The sequence below is a fragment of the Spinacia oleracea genome, chromosome 5 (assembly GCF_020520425.1).
Source record: "Spinacia oleracea cultivar Varoflay chromosome 5, BTI_SOV_V1, whole genome shotgun sequence".
Taxonomy (NCBI): Eukaryota; Viridiplantae; Streptophyta; class Magnoliopsida; order Caryophyllales; family Amaranthaceae; genus Spinacia; species Spinacia oleracea.
The window spans coordinates 35,094,890-35,121,536 of record NC_079491.1 but is presented as its reverse complement, the minus strand read 5'-3'; the positions used below and the strand labels follow the sequence as shown (position 1 = coordinate 35,121,536).

The following is a 26,647-nucleotide window of genomic DNA, read 5'->3' as shown; positions in this document are numbered from 1 at the left end:
CATTTTATGTGATTATGTGGATTATGAATTGCCATGTATATGTTCTAATCATGTTTTATCTTGCTTTATGTGATTAATTGCATCATATTTCATGTTGAGCATATATTTGTGCATTGAAATTGTATGGCTCCACGAACTATTTATTGTATCCTTTTGGGGTTGGAAATTTCTATGGAAACGCGTTAGTAAGACTTTTGAGTTGTGAATTTTCAGGAATTAAGGATGCTACCTTCTAAGTTCACCAGTTTAGGATACTTAGAGAAGATGGATAATGAGACTCCTCGCACGTATGTTCAGAAGATCGTGTTTGCTTGTGACTATTTGGCTTCGACCAAGAACATGCCCCACCTTAGGCACAAAGATATGATGGCTAGCTAGTATGATTATACATTGTTTACCCCATAAGAACCCCTACATAGACCTCAAGAATAGGTTCAGTGACATGCATTATAGTGATGGTACCCCTAATAGGTACAAATATGGGACTAGTGATGGTAGGTGGAAGTATGATTCTGAGGTTCTTGCTACTATCCTAGAGGTTGCGGAAATTAGCTATGAGGATGGAAAGTATTCTGCGGGTTTTGGTATGGGCTATGGAGGAATAGAAAGTGATGGTGAGGATGATATGATCCATGATGAGCAAGCTAGTGATGTTGAGGAGGATAGTGATGATGATGTGGTAGAGATTGAGAATCCTAACCCTATAGTTCCTGAACCAACCATTGAGATATCCAGTGGATCTGAAGATGAGCTTGAAGAGAATAATGTGGTTGATAGTGAACCACAGCAAAATGATGAGGCTATGGATGAAGACTCGGATCCGGAAGAAGACTTGGATGATCCTAATGATCAAGACTTTACTCCAGAGCAATACAAGGAAAGAAATGATCGTCATGATGACGTTAGTCTCTAGAGAAATGTAATCCTTAGTTTTATTTTTCGTTGATTAATAAAGTGGCAAAGCTACTACTTATGGTTTTAGTTTATCATAGTTGGAGAATAAAGGTTATGGCATTAGTGGATGTAAGACTTATTCATTGGAGTTTTAATAAAAGAATAGAATATCCTTTTTCGTTATCCTTTAAGTTTAATTCTCAATTCTAAGTCGTGTGGGTATCGCAAAGGGATTATTTGTTATTTCTTCAATGAAATTTTATGTGCAAGGTGGTTTAGTAGCAACCATCTAAATTTACTTGCATCGAATAGTGGGGTGAGAAGGCCCGAAAGTGGCGCCGACTCTTCCCCTAGGTGGCGCCTAAGTGTGTTATTGTTGTGAGTAGGTTCGTTGTAGAACCAGTACCTTAGTAATGTCGTGTCCAACCAATATTAAAGTTAGCCTTTTTATTTATTCAGGAGAAGGGATATGGCTAGCCAAGAGATTTCTGAAGTGGTTAGACAACTAGCTGAGGTAGTTCGTGACCTAGCTAAAACCAGAGCAAACCCAATGCATGACCCGGCTGGGGAAATGTTTAAGAAAATAGCTCAAAGCAAGCCTCCACTCTATAGCGGAGAGACTGAACCAAGTGTGCTTGAAAACTGGTTGAGAGAGTTTGATACGCTCATTGTAGCTGTGAATTGCCCCGAAAACCTTAGGGTGAACAGTGTTGTGTACTACCTGAGAGGTGAAGCTGATTTATGGTGGCAACGATGTGAGAATACCCTTAGATCCACACCTAACTTTGGATGGGAAGCATTCAAAACTGCACTAAGGAACAAGTTTTACCCACCCTACCTGAAGAAGCAAAAGGCGCAGGAGTTCATTGAACTCAAAATGGAAAGTCTGTCTGTGACGGAATACTATTCTAAGTTTATAGAGCTGTCTAGGTTTGCACCTGAAGTGGTGGCAACGGAAGAGCTCAGGGCTCAAAGATTTGAGAATGGTTTGACCATGGACTTACAGCTGTTGTTGTCTGGAGAGACCTTTACCTCATTAGACACCATGTACGGAAAAGCTGCTCACCTGTATGGGTTACAGCAAAGGAAGAATGGTAGTGCTGAAAAGAGAAAGGATGGTGGAAACTCAAATCAAGGGAATAACCATCAGAATCAGGGGAATTTTAAAAAGCACAAAGGAAATGGGAATTTCCAGTTTAGGGCTAACAATGGTGGTAATCGCAACAACCAAGGTGGTGGAAATCAGTCTGGAAGGAATGGAGTACGGACCTACGAATGTAGGCGCTGTAACATGAATCACCCTGGAAAAGATTGTGATGGGAATTTGGTGACTTGTAGATTCTGTCAGAAGTTAGGCCATAGGGAGTATGAATGATATTCTAAGAATGGAAAGCCTAACCAAGGTAACCACCAAGGCAATAACCGGAATAATCATAACCTGGAATGGGGGAAATGGAGGTGGAAACCAAAGGAACTACCAAGGTGGTAACAATGGCAATAACAATGGCAATCACCAGAACCATGGAAAGCCTGGAGGGAACCAACAGCAGAATGGGAATCGAAACAACAATGGGAACACCAATGGAGGTGGCTATAACAAAGGAGTTGCCCAAGGAAAGTTGAATGTGATATCTAGGCAAGAAGCGGAGACTTCCTCTGACGTCATAGCGGGTACTTTTTCTATTAATTCCGTTTCAGTTAAAGTTCTATTTGATTCTGGTGCGACTTATTCTTTTATATCAGTAGATGCTTTGGGGAAATTAGGGTTGAAAGAGCCTGAATCGATTGAAGTACCTATAGTCATACCTACTGGTAGTATAGTGAAGTGTACCAAAATCCATAGAGATGTGCCTATGACCATAGCCAAGACCGTATTCTTATCTAACCTAATCGAATTCGAGTTAGGAGAGCTAGATGTAATTCTAGGAATGGATTGGTTGGCCAAGTTCAAAGCCAAAATAGAATGTGAGAAGCAGAAGGTTCACTTGAGGTCTAGCCTAGGCAAAGTAGTGTCATATCGTCGTTTTGGTAAGCCTAAGAACATAGGAATCATCACGGCAATGGAACTCGTGAAGCTAGTCAGTAAAGGGAACCCAACCTTCTTATGTAATGTGAGGAACCTAGAGCATGTGATCAAGGATTAGCCTGAGGATATTGCAGTAGTCAATGAATTCCTTGATGTATTTCCAGAAAAGATCCCGGGGATGCCTCCCAATCGACCTATTGACTTTACCATAGATTTAGTGCCTGGAACCGCCCCTATTTCCAAAGCACCTTATAGAATGGCTCCAGCAGAAATGAATGAGTTAAAAGGCCAACTAGAGGATCTATTGGAGAAAGGTTATATTAGGCCAAGTGCATCGCCTTGGGGAGCACCAGTGTTGTTTGTGAAGAAAAAGGATGGAAGTATGAGGCTCTGTATAGACTACAGGGAGCTCAATAAGGTCACAATCAAGAACAAATATCCATTACCTAGGATAGAAGACCTATTTGACCAACTAAAAGGAGCAGGAATCTTTTCAAAGATCGATTTGCGTTCGGGTTATCATCAATTGAGAATCGCTGACCATGACATACCAAAGACTGCATTCAGAACTAGATACGGACATTATGAGTTCACTGTTATGCCTTTTGGGTTAACCAATGCCCCTGCAATATTTATGGACTTAATAAACCGTGTATTCCATGCCTATTTGGACAAGTTTGTAGTGGTTTTCATAGATGACATCCTAGTGTATTCGAAGAGTGAAGAAGATCACGTGGAACACTTGAGATCGGTGTTGAGTACCTTGAGAGATAACCAGTTATATGCCAAATTCTCAAAGTGTGAGTTTTGGTTAGAAAGAGTTGCATTTTTGGGACATTTTGTGTCAAAAGAAGGAGTGGCAGTCGACCCTGCTAAGATCAAAGCTGTCAGTGAATGGCCTACACCCAAGAGTGTGACTGACATTCGTAGTTTTCGGGGATTAGCTGGCTACTATAGACGATTTGTTCAAGACTTCTCTAGGATAGCCAAGCCCATGACTACCTTGATGAAGAAGGAAACAAAGTTTGAATGGAGTGACCAGTGTGAGGAAGCATTCCAAGCCTTAAAGACGCGATTGACAACCGCGCCAGTGTTAACCTTACCAGATGAGAGTGGTGCATACGATGTGTATAGTGACGCCTCTAAGAATGGTTTAGGGTGTGTATTGATGCAAAACGGGAAGGTTATTGCGTATGCATCAAGGAAATTGAAGCCATATGAATCCAATTACCCTACCCATGATTTAGAGCTAGCAGCTATAGTATTTGCATGGAAGATATGGAGACATTATCTGTATGGTGTGAAGTGTAGGATATTTACGGACCACAAGAGTTTGAAGTACATCTTCACACAAAAGGATTTGAATATGCGCCAACGAAGGTGGTTGAAGTTAATTAAGGACTATGATTTGGATATCCAGTACCATGAGGGAAAAGCCAATGTAGTTGCAGATGCCTTGAGTAGGAAATCAAGTCATAGTGTTAATGCGTTAGTAGTTGCTAACGAGCTGTGTAAGGACATGCAGCGTTTGAACCTTGAAATAGTAAGTGGTGAAAGCCTTGTGGGAATAATGAATGCCTTAACCATCCAACCGTCAATATTTGATGAGATTAGAGAGAATCAAGCTGGTGATGTAAAGTTGGAGCGAATCAAGGAAAAGATTTCGCAAGGTAAGGAGTTAGAATTCTGAATCCATGATGATGGAAGCTTGAGGTACAAAGGCAGGTGGTGAGTGCCTCAAAAGTGTGGAGAACTGAAAGAGAGATTGATGAAAGAAGGGCATAATACGCCATATTCTGTGCACCCAGGGGGTGACAAGTTGTATAAGGACTTGAAAAAGGTTTATTGGTGGCCAATGATGAAGAACGAAGTGGCTGAATTTGTGGCTAGATGTTTGACCTGCCAGAAGGTTAAAATTGATCATAGGAGACCTCAAGGGAAGGTCCAACCTTTAGAGATTCCAAGCTGGAAATGGGACTGTATTTCTATGGACTTTGTCACTTGTTTACCTAAGTCAAAGACTGGGAATGATACAATTTGGGTTGTGGTAGATAGGTTGACCAAGTCAGCAGTGTTTATACCAATGAAGGAAACCTGGAAAATGGAACAACTTGCTAAAGCCTACATTAAGAATGTTGTGAGGTTACATGGAGTTCCTAAGGATATCGTATCAGATAGAGATTCAAGGTTTCTTTCGAATTTCTGGAAAAGTGTGCAGAAGAGCTTTGGTACGACATTGAAAATGAGTACAACCTTCCACCCAGCCACGGATGGCCAAACTGAAAGGACTATCCAAACCCTGGAGGACATGCTGCGGGCATGCGTTATTGATTTCCAAGGAAGTTGGGAAGATAGCCTAGATTTGATTGAGTTTTCCTATAATAATAGCTATCATGCTAGCATTGGAATGGCACCATTTGAGGCTTTGTATGGACGAAAGTGTAGAAGTCCACTTTGTTGGAACGATATTAGTGAAACCGTAGTGTTGGGACCTCAAATGATAGAGGACACCATGAACCAAATCCGAACCATCCAATCAAAGATTCAAGCGGCGCAGGATCCCCAAAAGAGTTATGCAGACTTGAAACGTAGGGATGAAGAGTTCAACATAGGTGATAAAGTGTTGCTCAAAGTGTCACCAATGAAAGGTGTCATGAGATTTGGGAAGAAAGGGAAGTTAAGCCCTAAGTACATAGGCCCATATGAGATCTTAGAAAGAATCGGAAAAGTAGCTTATAGACTAGCCTTGCCTATGGACTTGCATATAGTGCATAATGTGTTCCACATATCTCAGTTAAGGAAATATATCCCGGATAAATCGCATGTGTTGCAACCGGAGACCATAGAATTAGACCAAAGTCTAACCTTTGAGGAAAGACCTGTCAAAATCCTTGATAGCAAAGTGCGTAGTACGCGTACTAAAGATATGAAAATTGTCAAAGTGTTGTGGTCTAATCAAGAATCTGAGGAAGCCACTTGGGAAGCGGAGGACGAAATGAGAAAGAAATATCCCGAGCTTTTCCCGAGGTTAGTTGAGTTACGGGGTCGTAACTCGTGTCTTTTAAGGGGGGTAGAGTGCGGTAGAATTTCGCGCTTTTTACCTTGTTTTCCCCTATTTTATGCTTAATTTAGTGCTTTCTATTGAACTTGCACTTATTATTGTCCTGTTTAATCATGTAAAGAGTACATCAACTTAAAACTTTTGTAAATGAACGTATTGAAAAGTCTCAGAAAGTCTCAAGTTGAGTTGAATTTTTGGATTTTCGAACTTCATTTAAGGAGGGTAGACTGTAATACCTCGTATTTTTATAATATTTATAAATATATTTTATTTTATTTATAAAGTATTTTACGATTTATTATCGTTTAAATAATATTTAAATGCATTTTATTTAATGTATTTTAATTAATTAGAATATTTATTATTTTAATTAATTACTAAACGAATTTAATTCTTGAGTCGGGAAATTAAATGAGTTGCAAATGATTTTTAAAGTTTCGGGTTTTAAATAAAGATTCCAATTCGTTTTATTAAACGAGCCCAATCAAAAGTATTTAATTCAAGTCCTAAGCCAATTCATTTAATTCCTAAGCCCAACTTAAATATCTTAAGCCTAGCCCATCAAGGGATTAAGGAGCCTATAAATAGGACTCCCCATCATTAAATAAACCCCTAAAATTTCATAAACCCCTTTTTGATTTCTTGCACCACACTCCTCTCCCTCTCTCCTCTCGTCCGCACGCACGCACACCCGTGCTCGTGCCCTTCGTGCGCTCGGCCTCACGCCCCGCACACTGCTCGTGCTCTCGTGCCTCGGCCTCACGCCCCGCACACTCGCACGCCCCTCTCCCTCTCCTTGCGCCCAGCGCGCCCCTTGCTCTCTCTTGCTCGCGCACCAGCGCGCCCCTTGCCCTCTCTTGCTCGCGCACCAGCGCGCCCCTGCTCTCTCTTCCTCGCGTACGCAGCGCGCCCCTTGCTCCCTCCTCGCACACATCAGCGCGCCCCTGCTGCCTCTCCCTCGCGCAGCGCGCGCCTGTGCCTCGTCCCTCGTCGCTGCGCGCACACCCACACACGGTTGGTGTGTGTGTGTTGTTCGTGTTCGTTCTTGTTCAATTTTTCGCCCAATCACCCTAATTCGTGATTGTTCCGTGCTATAGGCCGGATTGGTATAATCTCTTCTTCCTTACCTATTCTATTTAAATTCCGTATTTTAAATTATTATATTAATATTGTTTTGAGTAATTAAAATGCTGAGAACCGGTTATGAATACCGTGGTTTGAGGATTTGTGTGTTGTGATTCATTAGGTTTGTTTTAATTATTAAAGGATGAATTTTCAGATTTGTTTATTTAATAAAGCATGGATTTTTATGATATTAAACTAGTGTAATTGGGATTTTCAAGTTAGGGTTTTAACCTAGACCTAATGGGTCAATTGATTAGCATAATTAGGTGATGATTTTAATTATGATAATCAATTATATTTTCAGATTTGAATAAAGGTTTAAAGTGTTGATTTTGTTGATTTTAAAGGCGGAAAAAGTATGTTTTTGTACTAGGGATTGATTTTGCAAATTGAGACGACTTTATTATTGAAAAACGATTGAATTCTAAAGTCTAAAGGAAGTTTTAAATTTTATAAAGTTGCTGGAAATTTAATGAACATGGAAATAATTTAAGTTTCATTATTTTGATGATAGGAGGTGATTTCTAGTTGAGTGCTCGTTATTGCAAAGTGGCTCGTACGCTTAGGTATTCAAGGTACGTACAAGTCTAGGGCGACCACACCTTTTTGTCAATGACATTACATGATTGTTGATGATGTGAATTACATTATGTGAAATCATGTTTGTTTTGGTGAACGAGCATGTGTTTTGTGATGTTGGATTTATTGAATTAATTGTTGAACAAGCATGTTGAAATTATTGTGAGTATGGATTTCATTGTCAATCATGTTGTTCAATATTTATGCATGTATGGTTCAATTCACATGCAAGGGATGGATTAATTATTTGTATGCTATTGTACGGGATGTCTAGCATACTTTGAGCCATTTATTTGTACCTCGTTGTACTATTTATTTTACCACATGTGAAGGGTTAGCTCACGTAAGCCACCGCACATGTAGGGTTCAGTTGGGAATATTATATATGAAATGAATTAGGATTTGTCGTGCAAGGGCACAACCCTCATGTTAATGTGCATGATGTGGAATCTCACTTTGGTGAGGAGGAACATGGTAGTAATATCACAAGTGTCTTGCTTGGTTGATCACAAGTCTTAAAGCATTAAAATAAGATTATTTTGGTTGTCGTTTATTAATTGTATATATGCATGTTGTCGAGTCTTGAGTTCGCCTGTATTAAAATATTAATAAACGTAAAGTGCAACCGGAACAAGCTTCAAAACTCTTGGAACGTATATACCTTGAGTATGAACAATGGGGGGAGTCTTGCCGGAAAGCTCGTACTCCTACTAATGATACAAGACGTTGTTTCATTTATATTATGCGCAGGAATTCCGTCGGTATGGCCCGACACTCGGTATGGCCCGATTTTATTATTATTATTATATTTGGTGTATGGTTGGCTCCCATCACCTTTTCCCTTTGTGGATTATTCTTTTGGCCCGTTCGAAGCTTATTCTAATTAAATTGTGAGTCAAGAGTCGAGTTAAGAGTCGAGTCTTGTATCTCATGATTGTTTGAATTGTTATTATATGGCTTTTGCATGTTGATTAATACTTAGTGAGTGATGCATGTTTTAGTTTCATTTACTCTATGCTTGTAAGTACTCAGCTTTTGCTGACTACGTGCTTTGTGTGTTTCCGGTCATGGCCTTTGCCTTAATGACCCTATGATGATCCATCATTTGCACTTGCATTGTTGGGGAGTAGAATAATATAGCAGGTTGGTAGATCAAGTACGATCGAAATCATGTGGCTTGGGATGATTGAGAGAGTTGCATGTTTTCGTTCTTTGAAACTATTTTATTTAATATTTTAATTATGTTTGAAATGTTTGAATTATTTATACTTTGGGTTTTGGGCCATTATGGTTCCAAATTGTAGGAGGCCTCAACATTAAATTTATTATGTTTTAAAAGTTAGTTGACATTAAATTCCGCTGCGTAATTCTGGTAATAGCCTTAACCGTTATCACGGTGGCGGTAATGCTTTAGTAATTCCTTTATTTTAAGTTGGAAAATGGTTTTATAAAAGCAAGGAATTATTAGGGTGTTACAGACACCCTAGCCTGAAAATCTTGGAGAGCTTGCATCACTAGTGGCGGATTAGAGGAACAAAAGAGACCTTTGAAGTATTCAACCGCCAACTTGCCAACTGCCTCATCCCCTTCATGACTAACCCCATTGTCATCTTTCAGCTCCCTAATAGAGTTGCGTCTTTTCCTACCCGAGGCCCGTTGGTGAAAGAACTTAGTGTTCTTGTCGCTCTCCCTCAACCACAACACCCTAGACCTCTGCTTCCAGTAAGTCTCCTCCACCTATACCAGTCCCCCAATATCACGAACGAGCGCTTTACGCTGCTCCAGCTGCTTCCAGAAAGACCCCCCTTATTAAGCCTTCGTAGCTTCTTTCTTTTCGCCTTAAGTTCCCTAAATAAAGCCCCATACTTGTCCGAGCTCCACGCCTTCAAGTCCTCTGCGCACCCCATAACTTTTGCCTCCCAGTTACTACCTCCCAACCAGGCGTTCTCTATGATACCCTCGCACGCATCATCCAGACCCATAACTGCTCGAACCGGAATGGTTTCTCACCCAAACCTCCGCCACCCTCAGCCCTCCACAAAGACAGAAAAATGGGTGCATGGTCCGACCACTCTCTATCGATATGCCTTAAGTGTCCTTCTGGGAACAACTCCATCCACCCCTCCGTCACCAAAGCCCTATCGAGACGACATTGTACATTTTTCACCCCTTCCCTACCATTGTCGTAGGTGAACTCGTACCCCGAAAACGGAACATCCCTCAAGCCACAGACATCCACGGCCTCCCTGAAGTTTTCCATTTGCCAATCCGCCCTAACGTTCCCCCCTACCTTCTCCGAATGGTACAAAATCTCATTAAAGTCACCAATACAAAGCCATGGGAGATTAGTTTGCCCCGCCAGCTCCATCAAAAGCTTCCACGAAAGATGCCTATTAGCTACCTCCGGCCACCCATAGAATCCAGTTAATCTCCAAGAGTCCTCCCCTAACCCACCTTTCACCTCTACTGTATTTTATTATTTAGACTAAGGGCACACTTGGATTGGGTGTAATGGATTATGGGGGTAATAAAAGTCAAACCACCATAATAAAAGGACAATGAAGGTGAATTGAGGTGGTTGCAAGGAGGGTGGTGTGGTGGTATTGTGATGAGAAGTTGTGGTAGTGGTGGTGTTGTGAGGAGAAGGGAGGAAGGGGGGAAGTAATTACCCCCCAAATGAGGGTAATTATCACCCTAGTGGGATGGTGGGTAACTATTCCCCCCATGATGAGGGTATTTGTTCCCCCTTCCCTTTTATTTTCTTCTTGCCAACACTAGCTTATTCCCTTTGCCACCACTTCATCCCCTCATTATCACCTTTAATTACCTTAGTTTGACTTTTATTACCCCTTTAATACATTACCCTCAATCCAAGCATGCCCTAAAGGGTAATTTCACAAGGAAATTACGGAGTAGATAAGAATTTCAAAAGTTTTAAAAAAGGTTTCTATTTTTTATAATTTATTTTAATTTTGGTAATGCCTAACTGATTGACCAGAATCTTCGCAGGGAACCATCCCAAAAGGCCCAAAATCTGCAAAATCTGAGTTGCCATGAGTTGGGCAGATAAAATACTTTATATACTGTTCCTTTTTGGACCAAAATTAGTAATCTCTCCGTTCTTTAAGTTCTTCCCGGTTGAAATAGGGGAGGGGATTAAGAAAATTGAAATCTTAATTTATTTGGGTATATGTGTAATATTTGGGTGTAAGAGTAATGATTGGGTGTAAGATATTGGAATAAATAAAAAAGATAACAAATAATAAAGAAATAAGATATAAGGGTGATATTTATGGGGAGAGTGGGGGTGATAAATAAGGATGGGTTAAAAAGGAGGTGGGAGGGTAGTTTATGGGGAAGGGTTAGAGCAACTCCAATAGTGAGGTACAAGATATTGTGGCTAAGTGTGCCGATCAAATTTTTAACTAAAATTGATTAAAACTATAAATTTTCACATTGGTGGGCTACAATACTTTGTAGCACCCTATAATATTTAATTTATTTATTTGAACTATATTTTTTTGAGCTATGTAGCCCAAAATAGCTACAAGATTTTAACAGCTGTTTATGTCATTGTTGTACTAATGGTGGGTTACCTGCTCACATGTTCATTTTTTTTTGTAAGCAAGTTCTTTTTTTCACCATTGGAGTTGCTCTTGATGAATTTAATATTGGGGATTGAGAATTTTAGGTTAGAATATGGGTAGAATCTTTAGGTATTTTGATAAATAGAATAGAATATAAGGATATTTTGGAAAAAAAAAGTATGGCAAAAAATAGTATAGATTCAAACTGGAAAAAACATTAGGAGCGCCCAAAATAAAAACAGGAAGAACATTTAGTAACAGAGGGACTACTTCGTATCTCTTTTAGACATTAAAGCTATGTTTGGCAAAACTAGCAGTAGCGGGTAGCGTTTAGCGGTTGAGTAACGGGTAACGATTAACTGTCAAAGCAACGGGTAACGATTAACTGTCAAAGTAACGGGTAACTAGTGTAGTGTTTTGTAAAAGTAGCGGTTGATATTGCAAAACACAATAAATCCATATATATTATTTAAAACTTTATTATAATTTTACCAAACGCTATCCACTACACGATACAATTTTTAACGTTTGACAAAAGATACCCAATTATTATTGCTAACCGCTACCTCACCACACACTACAAATTTTACAAGTAGCATTTTAATACACCTCCAAGTAAGTAAACAATACAAGCAATGAAAACCAAGCTCACATTGGATGGTTTAATTGGTAGATAACGTAGGACTCGTATTTGAAAAGAAAAAAAAGGACTCCAGATCAAATAAAAACGAATGATCACCTATATGCATGAAACACATAAGAAACCAATCCAACATGAGATACATAGTCTCATCAACACTAAACACCCTCCATCATGAGTTAATAAAGGGTCAACTTGTAGCTGAAGATGTAGGATATCCAACAACAAATTACAAGCTAACATAAAAGAACCTGATTTACAGAGATAAAATACCAGGCTCGCCAACAACTAGAGACGACCATTAGGTTAATCAAGTTAACAGCTCAAAGTGGTGGTTGGGGGAGGGGGAGAGGTTTTCTAGGCAGAGAAATGAGTTTCTCATTTCAATAGCTTATCAAGAACACGTTTTAAAGTAAACAGAAATTCAACAGTCAATTGAAGAGGAACAATGATTTAATTTTACAGTCAGTCAAATGTTTGATGGTATGAATTATACAAATGTACAGTCTCAATAATATACAAATTATAAGCTATATACAGGGGAATGCACAATAGATGATGGGTCAAGCCATCCTGGTCGGCAGTTTATTTACATGAAGTGCCACTGCCGGAATACCTTCTGCACTATCCCTCCACCACTTCTGACAGCAAGATGTAGTGTATCTGAAGCAGGAGGAACACCCCAAAGTAGTGGCACCGCAACAGTCATACTTAACTTCTCCTGCAATCCACCCTTTGTTGCTTTCTCTGCAACAACCACCTGGACCGTTCCATTGTTCAGCATATAAATGAACTTTCAGAAATATGCATCATACACGTGGTTATATTTTCTTTATAACGAGTCCATGGAAAGTGGTCAAATTGCAAGCTTCAAATTGTGTATCACATAATTTTAACCATATTTAAAAACTTTGGTCCAAATTAAACATTATTAAAACAACCATTCAAACCAAATTACAAAGGCAAGGTACCATCAAATATGATAAAACAAGTTAAGATAAATTCAGACAAGGCAAAGAAAATCGTAATTTACATGTTAGAAGTCATGCATGTTTCAATCTGGAAAGTTAGCTTTTCAATAAGAAATAAAACAGGCTAGTCATTGAAGTAAATGTGCACACAGTGTACTTTAGCCTAAAGGTTAGCAAATTAAATTTGTTAAAACTGAACATTTGTGGAATTCTGTTCTTTTAAGGTGGACCTATTTGCTAACATCTCAAAAAAAGTAGTCATGCTATCAAAAGAAACTGCTCATAAATTTAGCAGGTGCATCAAGAATTCAGAATCAACTAAAGAACCATCAAGTATTACAACTTGAAACCCCAGTAAGAGACGCTAAATATAACATCAACAGTGCAATTTTTATTGGCACAAACCTCTCCACCTTGCTCCAGGACACTGTCCTCGATAACATCACTAAGCATCTCAACTGAACGACAAAAGCCGACGATGTAAAGCCTTCTACCCATATCAAGCCCCTGACACAACAATTACAAAAGCATCATTCAAAGACAACGAAGACTACTGAAACTAAACAACAGGTCAGGGTCGACAACTAATTGTAGCTATTGAAATTCCTCACATTTGTTGCTGCAATATCAAAGAGAGCACCCAGACAAAGGCTTTGGTTTGGATCCATGTAATCACTCTCCTGAAAGCGCTGATACTTTGGAGGATTTTTCACCTTACCCTGCTTCTTCTGCATTGTGAAAATGCAATTTGGGCAGCTTAGCAAGTAATAATATAACATAGGAGAACTGCCTGTCAAAAATATAACATTGAACTGAAAGAAGATATCAACAAAATGGCAACAGCAAGTGATGAATGCGATTGGCCAATTTCAATAGACACAGGCACACCGCTTCTTCTGCATTGTGAAAATGCAATTTGGGCAGCTTAGCAAGTAATAATATAACATAGGAGAACTGCCTGTCAAAAATATAACATTGAACTGAAAGAAGATATCAACAAAATGGCAACAGCAAGTGATGAATGCGATTGGCCAATTTCAATAGACAGAGGCACACCGCTACAGCCACACACATCTTTCATTACGGATTCCATTTAATGGCCAAAGACATAGTTTTTGGTATGTCTGTATACGGTTCCCTCTTTAGTCTGGCTAGCGAGTTTCTTTACGGATGATTGCAAGTGGGGCCCTGCTAACAGGAATCCCCAGAACACAAGCAACATATTAAGCAAACTACCATCCATGCCACTAAGTGCCACCATCACTAGTAACTCTGTAAAGGTTAATGATACCTAGATATCGTATTTTGGTATATTTCCATGGAATCATTATCGTTAACTAGGATTTAACCTATGTATTGCTCGGTATAACTGAACTTTCTGCCTTGAGTTTGTATTCATTATTAAATATTTACTCATTATTCAAGTTTACTTATTATAAAGCTTCTCTTAAACTTGGTTATAATAACGCGAGCGCACCGAAGCGCACAAGGGCCCTGAAGCCTAGGCACAAAGCGCACCTGGAAAGAAATAATAAAATTTCAAAAGTTCAGAAAAGGTGGAGAAAAGATGGAAAAAAAAGAGTAATCGAAAAGATTAAAAAAAGAGAGAAATCGAAAAGATGAAAGAAAAATATCTGAATAACCCGAATTTCGGTGAGAAGAGCTGGAGAAATCCGGCAACGGCTGCTGGAGAAAATCGCACTAGGGTTCTCCAAAAACCCCCAAAATATTCGACAGATTTTCTCTCTCTCCTAAAATTACTCCTGAATGCCTCAAAAAAAAAAAAAAAAATCACGCGATACTTTAAAAAAGAAGACCAGAGTCACGTGGCTTTAAATATTTTTTTTTAAAAGAAGGGCCTGCTGCGCCCAGACAACAGGAAGCCCAGAAGCGTAGAAGTGCTAGGAAGCACGCGCTTCCTGTATCTCGCGTTGCTTCTGCCAGCAGAAGCGATCTTGGCTGCGCTTCTTTTCGCCCCGCGCTTTTTAAAACCAAGCTCTTAGAGCATCAGTTAATTTTTCCTAAATCAATGTAACAAACGATAGAGTAGACCTATCAAAATGCAGCAAATGGGGGTGTGCAACAAACGATAGGGTAGACCTATCAAAATGAACTCATTGATTGAGTGGTTGACGATTTCTAGTTCGCCTCTTGAATCTCCTATTTCTTACTGCACCCTATTCTCCATGTGCAAAGAAATAATACAAACAATGAAAGCCTTACAGTTCAGTATGATTCTCAGTGCAAAATTTTCATGCATATTAAACAATTAGAAAATTTCTGGGACTAAGGCTTGGTTGTTGTTGTTGTTGACTTGTTGCTCTTGATGTTGTTGTTGTTAATAAATTAGAAAAGAATCACAATAACTAAAAGTGAATACTATATTAAATGCGACAAGATTAGATAGTAACTATCACAATAATATATAGGACAATCATAGTGACACACAGAGATTATACTGATCATGACGTTTAGAATTCTGCAATATCACAGCTTTTGTTCTTGTTCCACAAGCAACATATACATTCCTTACTCCTTATTTCTAATGAGTACTCCGTAGTAAAAAGCAAAGACCAAGAGAACTATATAAAACATAAGTATCATACATGAATTATATTTTTCAAGTCATATCTCAAAAAGTAACATTACAGTCATCATGTCATCATAACCCAATTACGTGATACGAAAGGATCTAATAACGAGACCAACCACAACTAACGATTAATTGGAATAATCAATGTGTGCTAATGTCACTAATCAACTCAACAAGCATATAGTAAACTTACACACACACACAAAATTCCTTCTATTCAAGAAAGCTTCAAGTATTGATTCCGTCAAACATAATGATTAGCAGTCATTGAAAAATGAGTTGCATGCTTAGAACTCCTTAGAAAGAAGTCAAGCCCCAATATAAGAACACTTATTTCCTAACCCACCACAAATCAAATTATTCCAAAATCCAAACTGTATTAAACTCCTTTTCCAATTTCCAAAAGTGATCCACATGCTACCTAAGTCTTTAGACTAAACACAACATATTTGAATGGGAAATAAAAAATTGTAGAAGACTTGCACAAAACAAGGCATACCTCTGATGGAGAGATACGCCGTGGAACTAAAGAACCTCCCAGTTGAACGAGCCCATCTGCAGTGAACATTGTGATTGTGTCCTCACGAACCCACTGAATACCTATATAGTAATTCAAATATGAACAAAAATCAGTGTTGAGGTTAAAGAGGTTTGTGGAGTGCTTACATTTAATATATTTCTTGCCAAATAAAAAACAGTAGACTAATATACCATCATATGCAGCATTTAATGACAGTACTCTCTTGAAGTATTAGATGAATAGAAAGTGCAATATCTCAAATCAGGAACGTGATTCAAGGAATGCCAATCAGACTGCACAAGGTAAGATGTTACATTTGGTCGACACTGACAGGGGGATTAAGCATGCCTTGGTTGCAATGGTAGGCATCGGAAGGCATTCGAGGCCACACGCATGATATGACATGTGCGACTCGCACAAACATAAGTGTCCTCAAACAAAGGTCGACTTTTGGAGACGCCAAGTAACTAAGTCTCAAAGCAAAAGGTGCTGAGGAGATTTTGCAATAGCCAATATATACCTATATACAGGTGGGTGCTCAGCATGGGTCGGCAGCCAGCCATGGACCATGGGGAAGGCCTTAGGGGATCACCATAGCACATTGAAGGACAACTTAGTGTGAACATTGGCTCAAACGTGGATGAAACCTTGGTGCGTAATATAGTGAGGTCCCAATAATGGGCCAGTGCAAGCTTTACGCGCATGAAGTGCGTACAGGGGCAAACTTAGGGAATTTGTGGCAATGTAGTTATCCAGGGATGGTAACTACCTATAACTGTGGCCATGAAGGTAACATTTTTTGGGATCATGAGCGGTTATCATGAAGAGCATGTTTGTGGAAATCATAGTTGGCGGTTATCATGAAGAGCACGTTTGTGGAAATCATAGTTGCCAGCTATCATGAAGAGCACGTTTGTGGAAATCATGGTTGGCGGTTACCATGTGTTGGTAACCACCCCATAGTTATGAAGGAGTACATCCGAGACACTAGGGTATAAGCACCATATGGTTACTGTTACTAAGCCCCTCAGCCCCTTCGTGAACATGGGATAGTAGCAGTAGGTAATACCTTGTATTTTGAGATGTAGCCACCACCTAAGTTTTCAATAAATACATTGTTGCCCTTAATTTGTGATAGCAATGAATTTCAATGAGAGAATCCTTACAAGCTCTTGTAAATGCTATGCTTGCTCAGAAAATAAAATAAAGTCTGTTTGTGTATGTGTTGCCAGTGGCGGATCTTGAACAGTTTTACAAGGGGACCAGTAGAAGAATCAAACAGTATAGTATGTAATTTATACAATTATACACAAATTTTAGGGAGGCCTTCACTAAAAATACACTACGAAATTTTCCGCTTGGGGGCCGGGCCCACCCATGGCATAACTAACATCTGCCATTGTTTGTTGCTTGTTCTGATGTTTTCTCCTGTTTCTTCCCTTGTCCTTTAGAAAGTGAGGTTGGTGTAGACGTCATCATGAGATCCTCCTTGGCCCTTGCTATGCGAAAAAAACAAAAAAAATCCCGTGACAATTTGGTCCCAACCGTCGGAAACAAAACGACTCTCTCAAAGGTTTTCCCGAGAGAAAGAAAAAACAACGACGATGCCAAGAACTCCAAAGAGTTACGTCAAGATAATCATCGTGAATGTCGATGCTAAGAGTTCCCTCCTGATTCCATGACGGGATCTATGATGGGGGGAGAAGTCCAACTGTCCTAAGGGACATTAAATATATCTTTTGGGTAAAAGGGAGAAGGGTATTCAAATGAGAAGAAATATTTTCTGTGCAAATTTTTGAAATTAATGTGCATGCATTTTATTGAATGAGCAACTTTTGTTTTTTACTCAAGTATTTTGTGCATATTTGAAGTGCATTGTTTGAATTTGTATGCAATTTGTTTTCAAAAAAGTACTTTTTACTAAAATGGGTACGCCTGAGAAGTACCGTTTCCCATACCGGGTACGGGTACGCAGGGGCGTGGCAAAGTAAATGGGGCCCTGTGCGATTTCAAAAAATTGGGGCCCTTTTTGTATTGACTGTAGTACCTGAATATGTTTAAGTGTCAACTTACAATTCAAACATAAAACCATAAGTATTAAAACATAAACTGATAAATAAATTAAGAAGAGGAATATAAGATACATCGGATTGGCAGATTGCGAAAAGGATTAAAACCTTAAACATTCATTAAATCTGTGGAAGTTTTCATAACCGGTGACTATGACAATCGAAACAAAACAAAAATTGAGAACTAAAAAAAAAAATCTCAAACAAAAAATAATTAACAAAATGGACTTAAACTTCATATACGGAGTACTAAGTATTTAAGATTAAGAAAACATAACATTAAAAAAAAAATTATACACTTACAAAGAGGCCAATGAGTATTGAGTTTGAGAAATTTAAAATAAAAAGTTGAGGGTTAATGGAAGAATATAGACTATTGATAAAGGCCAAATAAATCTTGGAAGAGGAAAAAGCCAAAGAGGAGAGATAAAAGACGATGTAACCTAGGAAGCTAGGAGCCTAGGACTAGGAGTAATTATTATTGAGTACAACTGTACATCGATTTTACAGCAACATTTATTTTAAATAAAATAAAAAAATTTAGAGGCTTTCGCGGTTCGAACTCATGTCCTTTGATTGGTATCCCTTTTCACTTACCATCGCGCTGCAGGATTTTCTATATCGCTGTTGAAAAACATAAACTACATTGGGGGCCCTTTATTTTGGGGGGCCCTGTGCGGTCGCCCCGGTGGCACCGCCCCAGCGCCGCCCCTGCGGGTACGCCCAGGAAACGTCCCCAAGCCGACTCCAAATCTGGGTACGTGGGTTGAATTTGGGTACAGATTGGATACAGATGGGTACGCGGGTGGGTACGTTTTAGGAAAGAAACCACGTATCCAGACAACTATTAGTGAAGTTTTAACCAAAATTCAAATTTTAGGGTTTTATTTTACAAATTCCCCCTTCTCTCTCACCTCTCACCGACGACCGCGGCCGCCGGTTGTGTCCCTCGCCGCCGGTCTTCTTTCTCGCCGCCATCCACCGGTTGTGTTACGGTGTTGCCTCGGTCGTTCGTAGCGAAGCAACTTAGTAGCAAAGTAGCGACCTCCTCGTCGCTTGCAGAAGCCGCCGCCGCCGCCAGCCTTATCACCTCGGCCCTCGCCGGTAGAAGCAACCAGCAAGCCAGAAACTCCTCGCCGTTCGCCGCCTCGCCTGTGATTTTCTTGTTCTCTTCTCTTTCTTTTTTTCTTTTTACTGTTTTATGTTTTCTTTGATTTCTATTTTTATCTTTTCTATTTTATTTATCTTGATTGAATGATTGTGTCATATAATAATATAAATATATAATCTCAGTTTCTTAATTTCTTTTTCTATTTTATCTTGATTTTTTATTAGGCTGTTTAGTTTTGTTTTTTCTGTTTTATTTGGTTTTGTTATTTAGGCATTATTTAGTTAACTTGAGTGACACATCCGTATCCAATCCGTACCCACTACCCGTGCTTCTACCAATATACTTTTGAACTATTTTATGTATGGATGTTTAATTTAGCTAAATTCTTGTCTTTTTTTTTTGCCTAATCCATGCCGTACCCGTTTTTTGCAATTTTGATTTTGACGTTTTCCGTCCCCGAACCCGTTTCCGTGCAACATAGCTACTAGTCATCATCTAATAATAGCACCATGATTGCTGCGGAGATTTCGGCCATGGTGCTCAAATGGCTTAATATTCCATTGACAACTGGAGCTCTGTTTGTAGAGTATTGTATGTCATTTTTGCAGTAACAGGTTAAGCATCAGGTGTTTAAAATGGCTATTGTGGTTGCTGTGTATGTGTATATGATTCGGCAGGAGAAAAAATTTGAGGAAGTTTCAAGTGGTTGCTGTGTATGTGTATATGTGTATATCTTTTGGGTAAAAGGGAGAAGGGTATTCAAATGAGTAGATGTTTTGGCTCTAAGAAATTACAAAGTATTGGAACCTCTTTGTAATTTTGGTATTCGAAGTTTTCTTTACTCTTTGGGGTGCCTTCTTAGAAGGGATGCCATCTGAGTTTAGCTTTGTTTTTGGCTGTTTAGCCTTGTACTCATTATTTTGGTTATTAATCTAATTTTCATTTACCAAAAATAATAATAATAGCACCATGCAATATACACACCTTGAATTGAAATCATATACTTAGGAAATTATTATTTTGCTTGTTCTACTTTTTTTTTATTATAGGATTAAATATTACTTTTTCTTACGGATTAAATATTATTGTAGCATATTTATCATAGTACTTGGGAAATTATGATTTTGCCCTTTTGTCTTTTTATATTTTATATTACGTTACGTTATTATAGGGCATTGTATTATAGTATTTCGTATTATGCTCTCAAAAATCGTATTATAAAAAACCTCAAACTGTATTACAATTCGGCCGGACATTGTATTGCGTATTTGTATTAAATCGTATTACGTATTAGGTAACCCTGCTTGGAGCCCAAGGACAACATCTGATTAAGGGATATACTCTTTAATTGATGATGAACCCCCGATACTTTTCTTTGCGAAAAACTACAGTTGATATCCTCGAGGACCCAAAACTTAACTAAAATAAAAATTACAATAAATTCTTAGATACTTAGTCACATGCTGAACTCACAAAGTAGGAATTCCTTTCTACTTCATTATCCTCACCACGAATGAAAGGGCTAAAACATCAACTTCTAAAAAGCAATAGAACTCAACAAATGAAGCATAAAAAATACAACAATGTTTATTACAAAAAGCTGAGAAGAAAAAGGCTAGCAAGTTCTACATGAAATAAGTTGGAGAATATAAATAAACGACTCCTGGAATTAGCTGTCAGAGTTAGTAAGTAAAAGATAATCACTTAGCTAATTCATAACATAAATATGAGGTCCTGAACTTGAACATGGAAGGAGAATTCAAAAAGTCACATCTAGGTCGTCTATTATATGCTCATCTGAACAAGTTGATAAAAGATAAATATCCATGAACAAAGTAAAGGTATGCAGTAGAGGGAGTCCTAAAGGCTACATCTTCGTAACAGAGCCTGAGTTACTATTGGCTATAAGATTCTAGACAATAATGTTGGACCTTCAATGTGTGATTGTGTGCTGGCAGAATAAGCTTTTTTGCATCATGCACTTGAATAAAGTTACAGCAACATGATCTAGAAAACATCTCCTATTTCTTCTTTGTACACTTCCTTATTTCCAAGATGATTGACAACAATCTACACCTAACACACACTTCCATATATATTCATGACTAACATCCTCACATGCAGAAAAGATTTTTCATTACCCTTATTCAGCAGTTTTTGTAACATGGATGAGGGTTAAAGGTCCAAGGTTTTAAGACATTAACCACAGATGCCTTTCAGGAATCATGCTTTCCGGCTTTCCCTTAAAAAGCGAATTCAGTCACTAATGTCCAACGTACAAAACATGCAGAAAAACAACACGCTGGAAAGCTGGGGTGCGCATGCAAGACTCTTGAGCACTGAAGATCTCTTCTTAGAATTCCCTCTCTTGTGTTTAGTAATACATTCATTTACTTCAAAATTCAAAATGTATGTCATTTTTCTGTAAACATGCATAGTGTTGAAAATATTGGAACTTAGCTCTTCAACTCATAGGAGCACCAATAGACAAAGGCAATCACAATAGTTCCCTAATTTAGCCAACCCTGGCTTCTCAGACTTCGAAAAGAAATGGGCATTTTATTTCCCCCTTTAACAGCTAGCTAGGAAGGAAGGACCCTCGAACCCATTGTCCAATGCCCTCACAACTTCAGGAGACAACTTAAAGCTCAAGGACCATTAGACTAACTAATAACGCAGGTGTCATCTTTAAGTTGAGTTTCCTTGACAGACTTTGGATATCATCTTCACTATTCCCTATTAGTTTTCGACTTGTAACTTTGCAATGTTTCCCTATTATAAAGTACCAGCGTACCAACATAGAAAAAAGGTTTCTTCACTATGTTTTCTAGTTAGATTTCAGGACAATCTTGCACTACAAAGAAAAGACATTTACATTTCCCTCTTAGGCATTTCTCACTTTGGAACACCTATCTTCCTTCAATAACTTGAACTCTTCCTTTGGTATCTAATTTAGAACATAACTTTCGATCATGTGGTCCTTATTTCTGCATCAGTAAGCAATATCATAGTGATAAACGGGTAATTGGTTAATTTTGTGCTATAAAAGATATTCTTTCAAGTTCTATAAGAACCTCTACAAAAAATTTAAGATGGTTATTTGGATGCTAAAGGCAGTAAGGAGATTTGATTGACATCGGTTTTTTTGTTTTTGTTCAGAAAGGATACATTACCAGAAGGGAAAAGTATTACAAACAGCAAGAAAAGCGGTCCTGTGAGCAGAAAAACAAAAATTACAGAATAACCAAATTTCTTTCAACCTCCTCAATCGTATAACCATCTAAAGCCCAGCCGCCCTAGCCCACAAGGACGTTAAATAAGTGACCTTGTTTGACAACAAACCAGGATACAAAGAAACTTGTGAATAGACCTAGGAGTTTATCTCCAACCACCTACACTAAAAAATCACCATGAAGCAATGTAAGTTATGCTTCAAAAACTAACTTTTTTTCCTTAGAATCCTTAACCTCACGGAACCAACTAAAACAAAATCTGCAGCCATTCATAACCTCAAAGACGAAAACCAAAGATTTTTCATGAAACGCAAACAACCTCCTCCAAAGGTAACTCACCTTTACAGTGTTAAAAATCATGTGAACAAGACTCACTTATAACACAACAAAGCAAGCACATATCCGCTGAGATATAACCAATCCCGGTCTTCGCTCTATGAGCATGTCACTAGTGTTAATTCACCCTAACACCATACAATGGGCCCCACCTTAAGAAACCCTCGCCTTCGGAGTAAGGGGGTCAATTCAAGCAACAGCTGAAATTTACAAGAAAAAGAACATGATAAATCCCCCGTCCCCACCAGGAAATCCTCCACTGTGGCTAATTGAAAATCCATAACCTCCTGTAAAACAGAGAGCTCTTCTAACTTATCAAAAGTGGCCTTCTAAAATGTACAGAGAATGACGTCATAGCTAAAGTCCATACAGGATTATTATAGCATAAACTAAAGATGGGGAACTTTTTCGTTGAAGGAGAACTCCAAAATACTTGCTACGAAAGCATCGAAGGGCCAAACTGATTATGCATATGAACCTCAAATTGTTGCATCTCCAATAACATGACATTCTCAAAGACAAATAATTTCTGAAGATTATTTCATATTTCGGGGCAAGCATAATAGAAGAGCTTAGCAGCTAAGTTTCAGATAATAACACCTGAAAACTTGATAGGCCAAAATAAATTATACATCAGTTTTTCTTGCTAAAACATTCTTAGTGAAGAAAGTCTAACTATTAATGTTCACTAAACCAACAAATGATCCCAACTTGAACAAGTTTAATAGCTTTGATCAATGAGCTTCATCTTAATCAACCCCATGACATCCATTTGACTTCACAAACTCATTCAAACTTGTCCAACTTCATCCAATTTTATTAATTTGGGCAAGCTATAAGCAAATCCTTGAACTCGATAAAATGATCAAGCTTTCACTGAAGCTTGATTGACTAATCAAGCCCCAAAAGGCGAAAAATGAACAAGGTGATACATTGGTCGTCTCATAACACCACTATATTAAAACTACCGTTTACATTATTCTGCACTCTAAAGGCAACATTCTAAGTCGAAGCCATATATAAATTATCTTAATCAGTAAGACCCTAGAAAATTTCTGGCAAAATGTCCCAAATCAGTACACATAATAAAAAATTCTATAAAAGCTAGTTCCAATTATTTTGAATAAGTAATGCTACAACAAAAACACATTTCCAATAATTAATGATCAAATTGCAGAACCAAAGAAATTCCATTAAATTTCCTAATTCATACTTCACAGCATCCATAGCAGAATTAACGAAATTAAAAAGCAACCTAAAACAAAAACGAGGCGAAAGAAGGGTACAAATTAAAATACCAGAATCGGAATCAAGCGACTGAGGATCCCACGGGTAAGATCCATGGTCAAAACCGAACTGGTCATCCGAAGAAGCTTTAACGGTGAATCGGAAAAATCGAGAGGAAAACGATTGAGGACGAATGTTAGTGGTAAATCTGGTAATAGGAGATAATGTGGAGGAGGAGGAGAAAGGAGGAATGTTGCGGAAGCTTCGAGAAATACTTAGCAATGAAGATCCAGTTGATATGAAATACAGTGCTGAAGTTTCCGCCATTGAAGAGAGATAAAGAATAACAGAGGAATTTACAATGAAATAAATAATAAAATAGAATCTTAATTGGCAGGATATGGTGAAAGGTTGAACGCCACACAGGCGGGAGGGAGGCGGGGAAAGGTCACACGTGGGACCAGATGGAGATGGAATATAAACTTGAAAAAAACGTCAATGGCCGCAAACGAGCTGAGCCGATCCGAGTTTTACCTTGTTCGAGCTAAGTTTGATAAAGATTTTTACTGTTCGAGTTTGTCTCGAGCTTAACCGAGCTTTGTAACATGTTGTTCGAGCTTTGTTCGCTAAGCATTATGATGTTTCGAGCTCGGCTCGAGCTCGCTCGTTTAGCTCGAGCTTGAACCCGAGTTCGTGCTCTAGCAAAACGAGCTTTAATCGAGCTTTTTTTTTTTGGGTTTAAGCTTTAATCGAGCTTAATAAACGAGTTTTGAGAAATCGTCAAATTGATTTAAATCATATAATCAGGGAGAAACTTCACAAAATATATGTATGAATAAAATATTCTATGGGATATTATACTACATGATAGATTCGCTTCTGTTTATACATTTCTTGACATTTAAGGGTTATATTTTTGTAAAAAAAAAAAAAAAACTAATATTTTATTCGATTTAAATTAAATTTTGGAGCTTGAGCGAGTTATAAACGGGCTTATAAATGAGTAACTAATGAGCTATAAACGAGTTCTCATGAACATCAACGAGCCGAACATGTTGTTGTTCGAGCTTAGCTCGTTCACTTATCGAGCCTAAATTTTTTGTTCAAACTCGTTCATTAATTAATAAACAATCTTTGACCGAGTTTTTACCGAGCTTGTTCGCAAGTTGTTAGCGAACATATCGGCTCATTTAAATCCCTTACTAAAAAATAGGATTCACATTAGTCCCCGTAAGAAAAAAAAATCACATTAGTCATGTGCTCTGGTAGTCTGGTTACTCTTGAGTCTTGAGGGCATGCCTGGAATCATTAAGGAGTAAATTTCAATGGATTAGATTCTGCAATAAATTCCAAGTTATTATCCAAAAAAAAATTCCAAGTTAATCTCAATTAAATGGCAATTTTGTAACTATATGGCTGAAAAACTATAAGTGTATAATTATATCCGTTGACTGTAAATTTATACTACTTACGCTCCTAAATTATCTTTATGTTTACTATTTGCAAGGTAATTAAGGAATTTAGGTGAACATGTGATGACGGGGGTAACAAATGAAAAATGAGTGGCTATAAATTGTCCAACAAATATTAAAGTATTGTGAGTGGTTAAGTTATGATGAGCCAAATAAGAGTAAAAATGGAATAAATTAGAGTGTAAAAAACTTTCAAGAACAGACTAAAACAGAAAGCTTAAAGAATTTTCAGGAAAGGAGGTAGTAATTATTAACTGTATATTAATAATGGTTACTAATATTGAAACCCGTACGATGCACGGGTTTGTCAATTTTTTTACATCTTTGTCCTATTATATAAAGCCACAATTACATAGTAAGATCAATTACGTACAAAACCTGTTTACGTACCTCTTATGGATAGAATAGTTAGAGTTTTACGTACCTCTTATGGATAGAATAGATAGAGTTTTACGTACCTCTTTGTCAATTAAGACCATGTCCAGACTAATCACACTTTTTTGTTTACGAAAGTTTAGAACATCAAAAAGCCTTGAAACACGTAGTTTTATTTTTCAATCGTTTATGCTTGAATTAATTGCTTGAATGAACAAAATATTTCTGAAAAACAAGCATACGAAGTAATTAAATCATAATAACTATGGGGTAAAAGGAAAATCTCTATTATATAAGCCAGCTCCTGAGGGCATTTTAGTAACTTGACTTTTCGTGTCCACTTGCAAAAAGACAATAATACCCTCCTTCCAATTCATGGTTGCTTGACTGCTTGCTGAGCCCCTTACTTTTTTCTCCCCTCTCTTACTTTTCTCTCTCCTCTCGCCTTCGTTTATACTTTCTAGGGTTAGAGTTCCTAGGTTTCACTTTCGATCCTCGCCGTCGTCCCTCACCAAGTCGCCTCCTAATCTCCTCCATCCTCATTCGCTTCCCGTCGTCGGCCTTCCACCGCTTCCCATCGTCGGCCTTCAATCGCTTCCCATCGTCAACCTTCCATCGCTTCCCGTCGAGTATTCAGGCGATAATTTGAAGGAGATCAAGTATGATGCAGCAACCGAAGTCTCAGCGGACGTTCTCTCAAGGATTTCCGTCACAGAAGAACGGAGTTTTCTCTCAAATCTCCCAGAACTCCATTGACGCGATCCTCACTGACATCAGGTAGTTTTCCTCTTTCCTCTCGATTATCCTTGCTCATTTTCTCATTATTAT

At 38.3% G+C, this 26,647-nt stretch overlaps 1 protein-coding gene across 1 annotated transcript; it reads right to left on the bottom strand.

Moving 5' to 3' along the window:
• Positions 1–12,325: 12,325 nt before the first annotated feature.
• LOC110786943 (uncharacterized) lies at positions 12,326–24,348 on the bottom strand. Its single transcript, XM_021991527.2, has 5 exons — positions 24,044–24,348; positions 15,976–16,076; positions 13,495–13,611; positions 13,289–13,390; positions 12,326–12,672 (listed from the first exon to the last, which is right to left on the bottom strand). Exons 1-5 carry the CDS (start codon positions 24,297–24,299, stop codon positions 12,502–12,504), a joined length of 747 nt encoding a protein of 248 aa, XP_021847219.2. The 5' UTR covers positions 24,300–24,348; the 3' UTR covers positions 12,326–12,501.
• Positions 24,349–26,647: the final 2,299 nt, after the last annotated feature.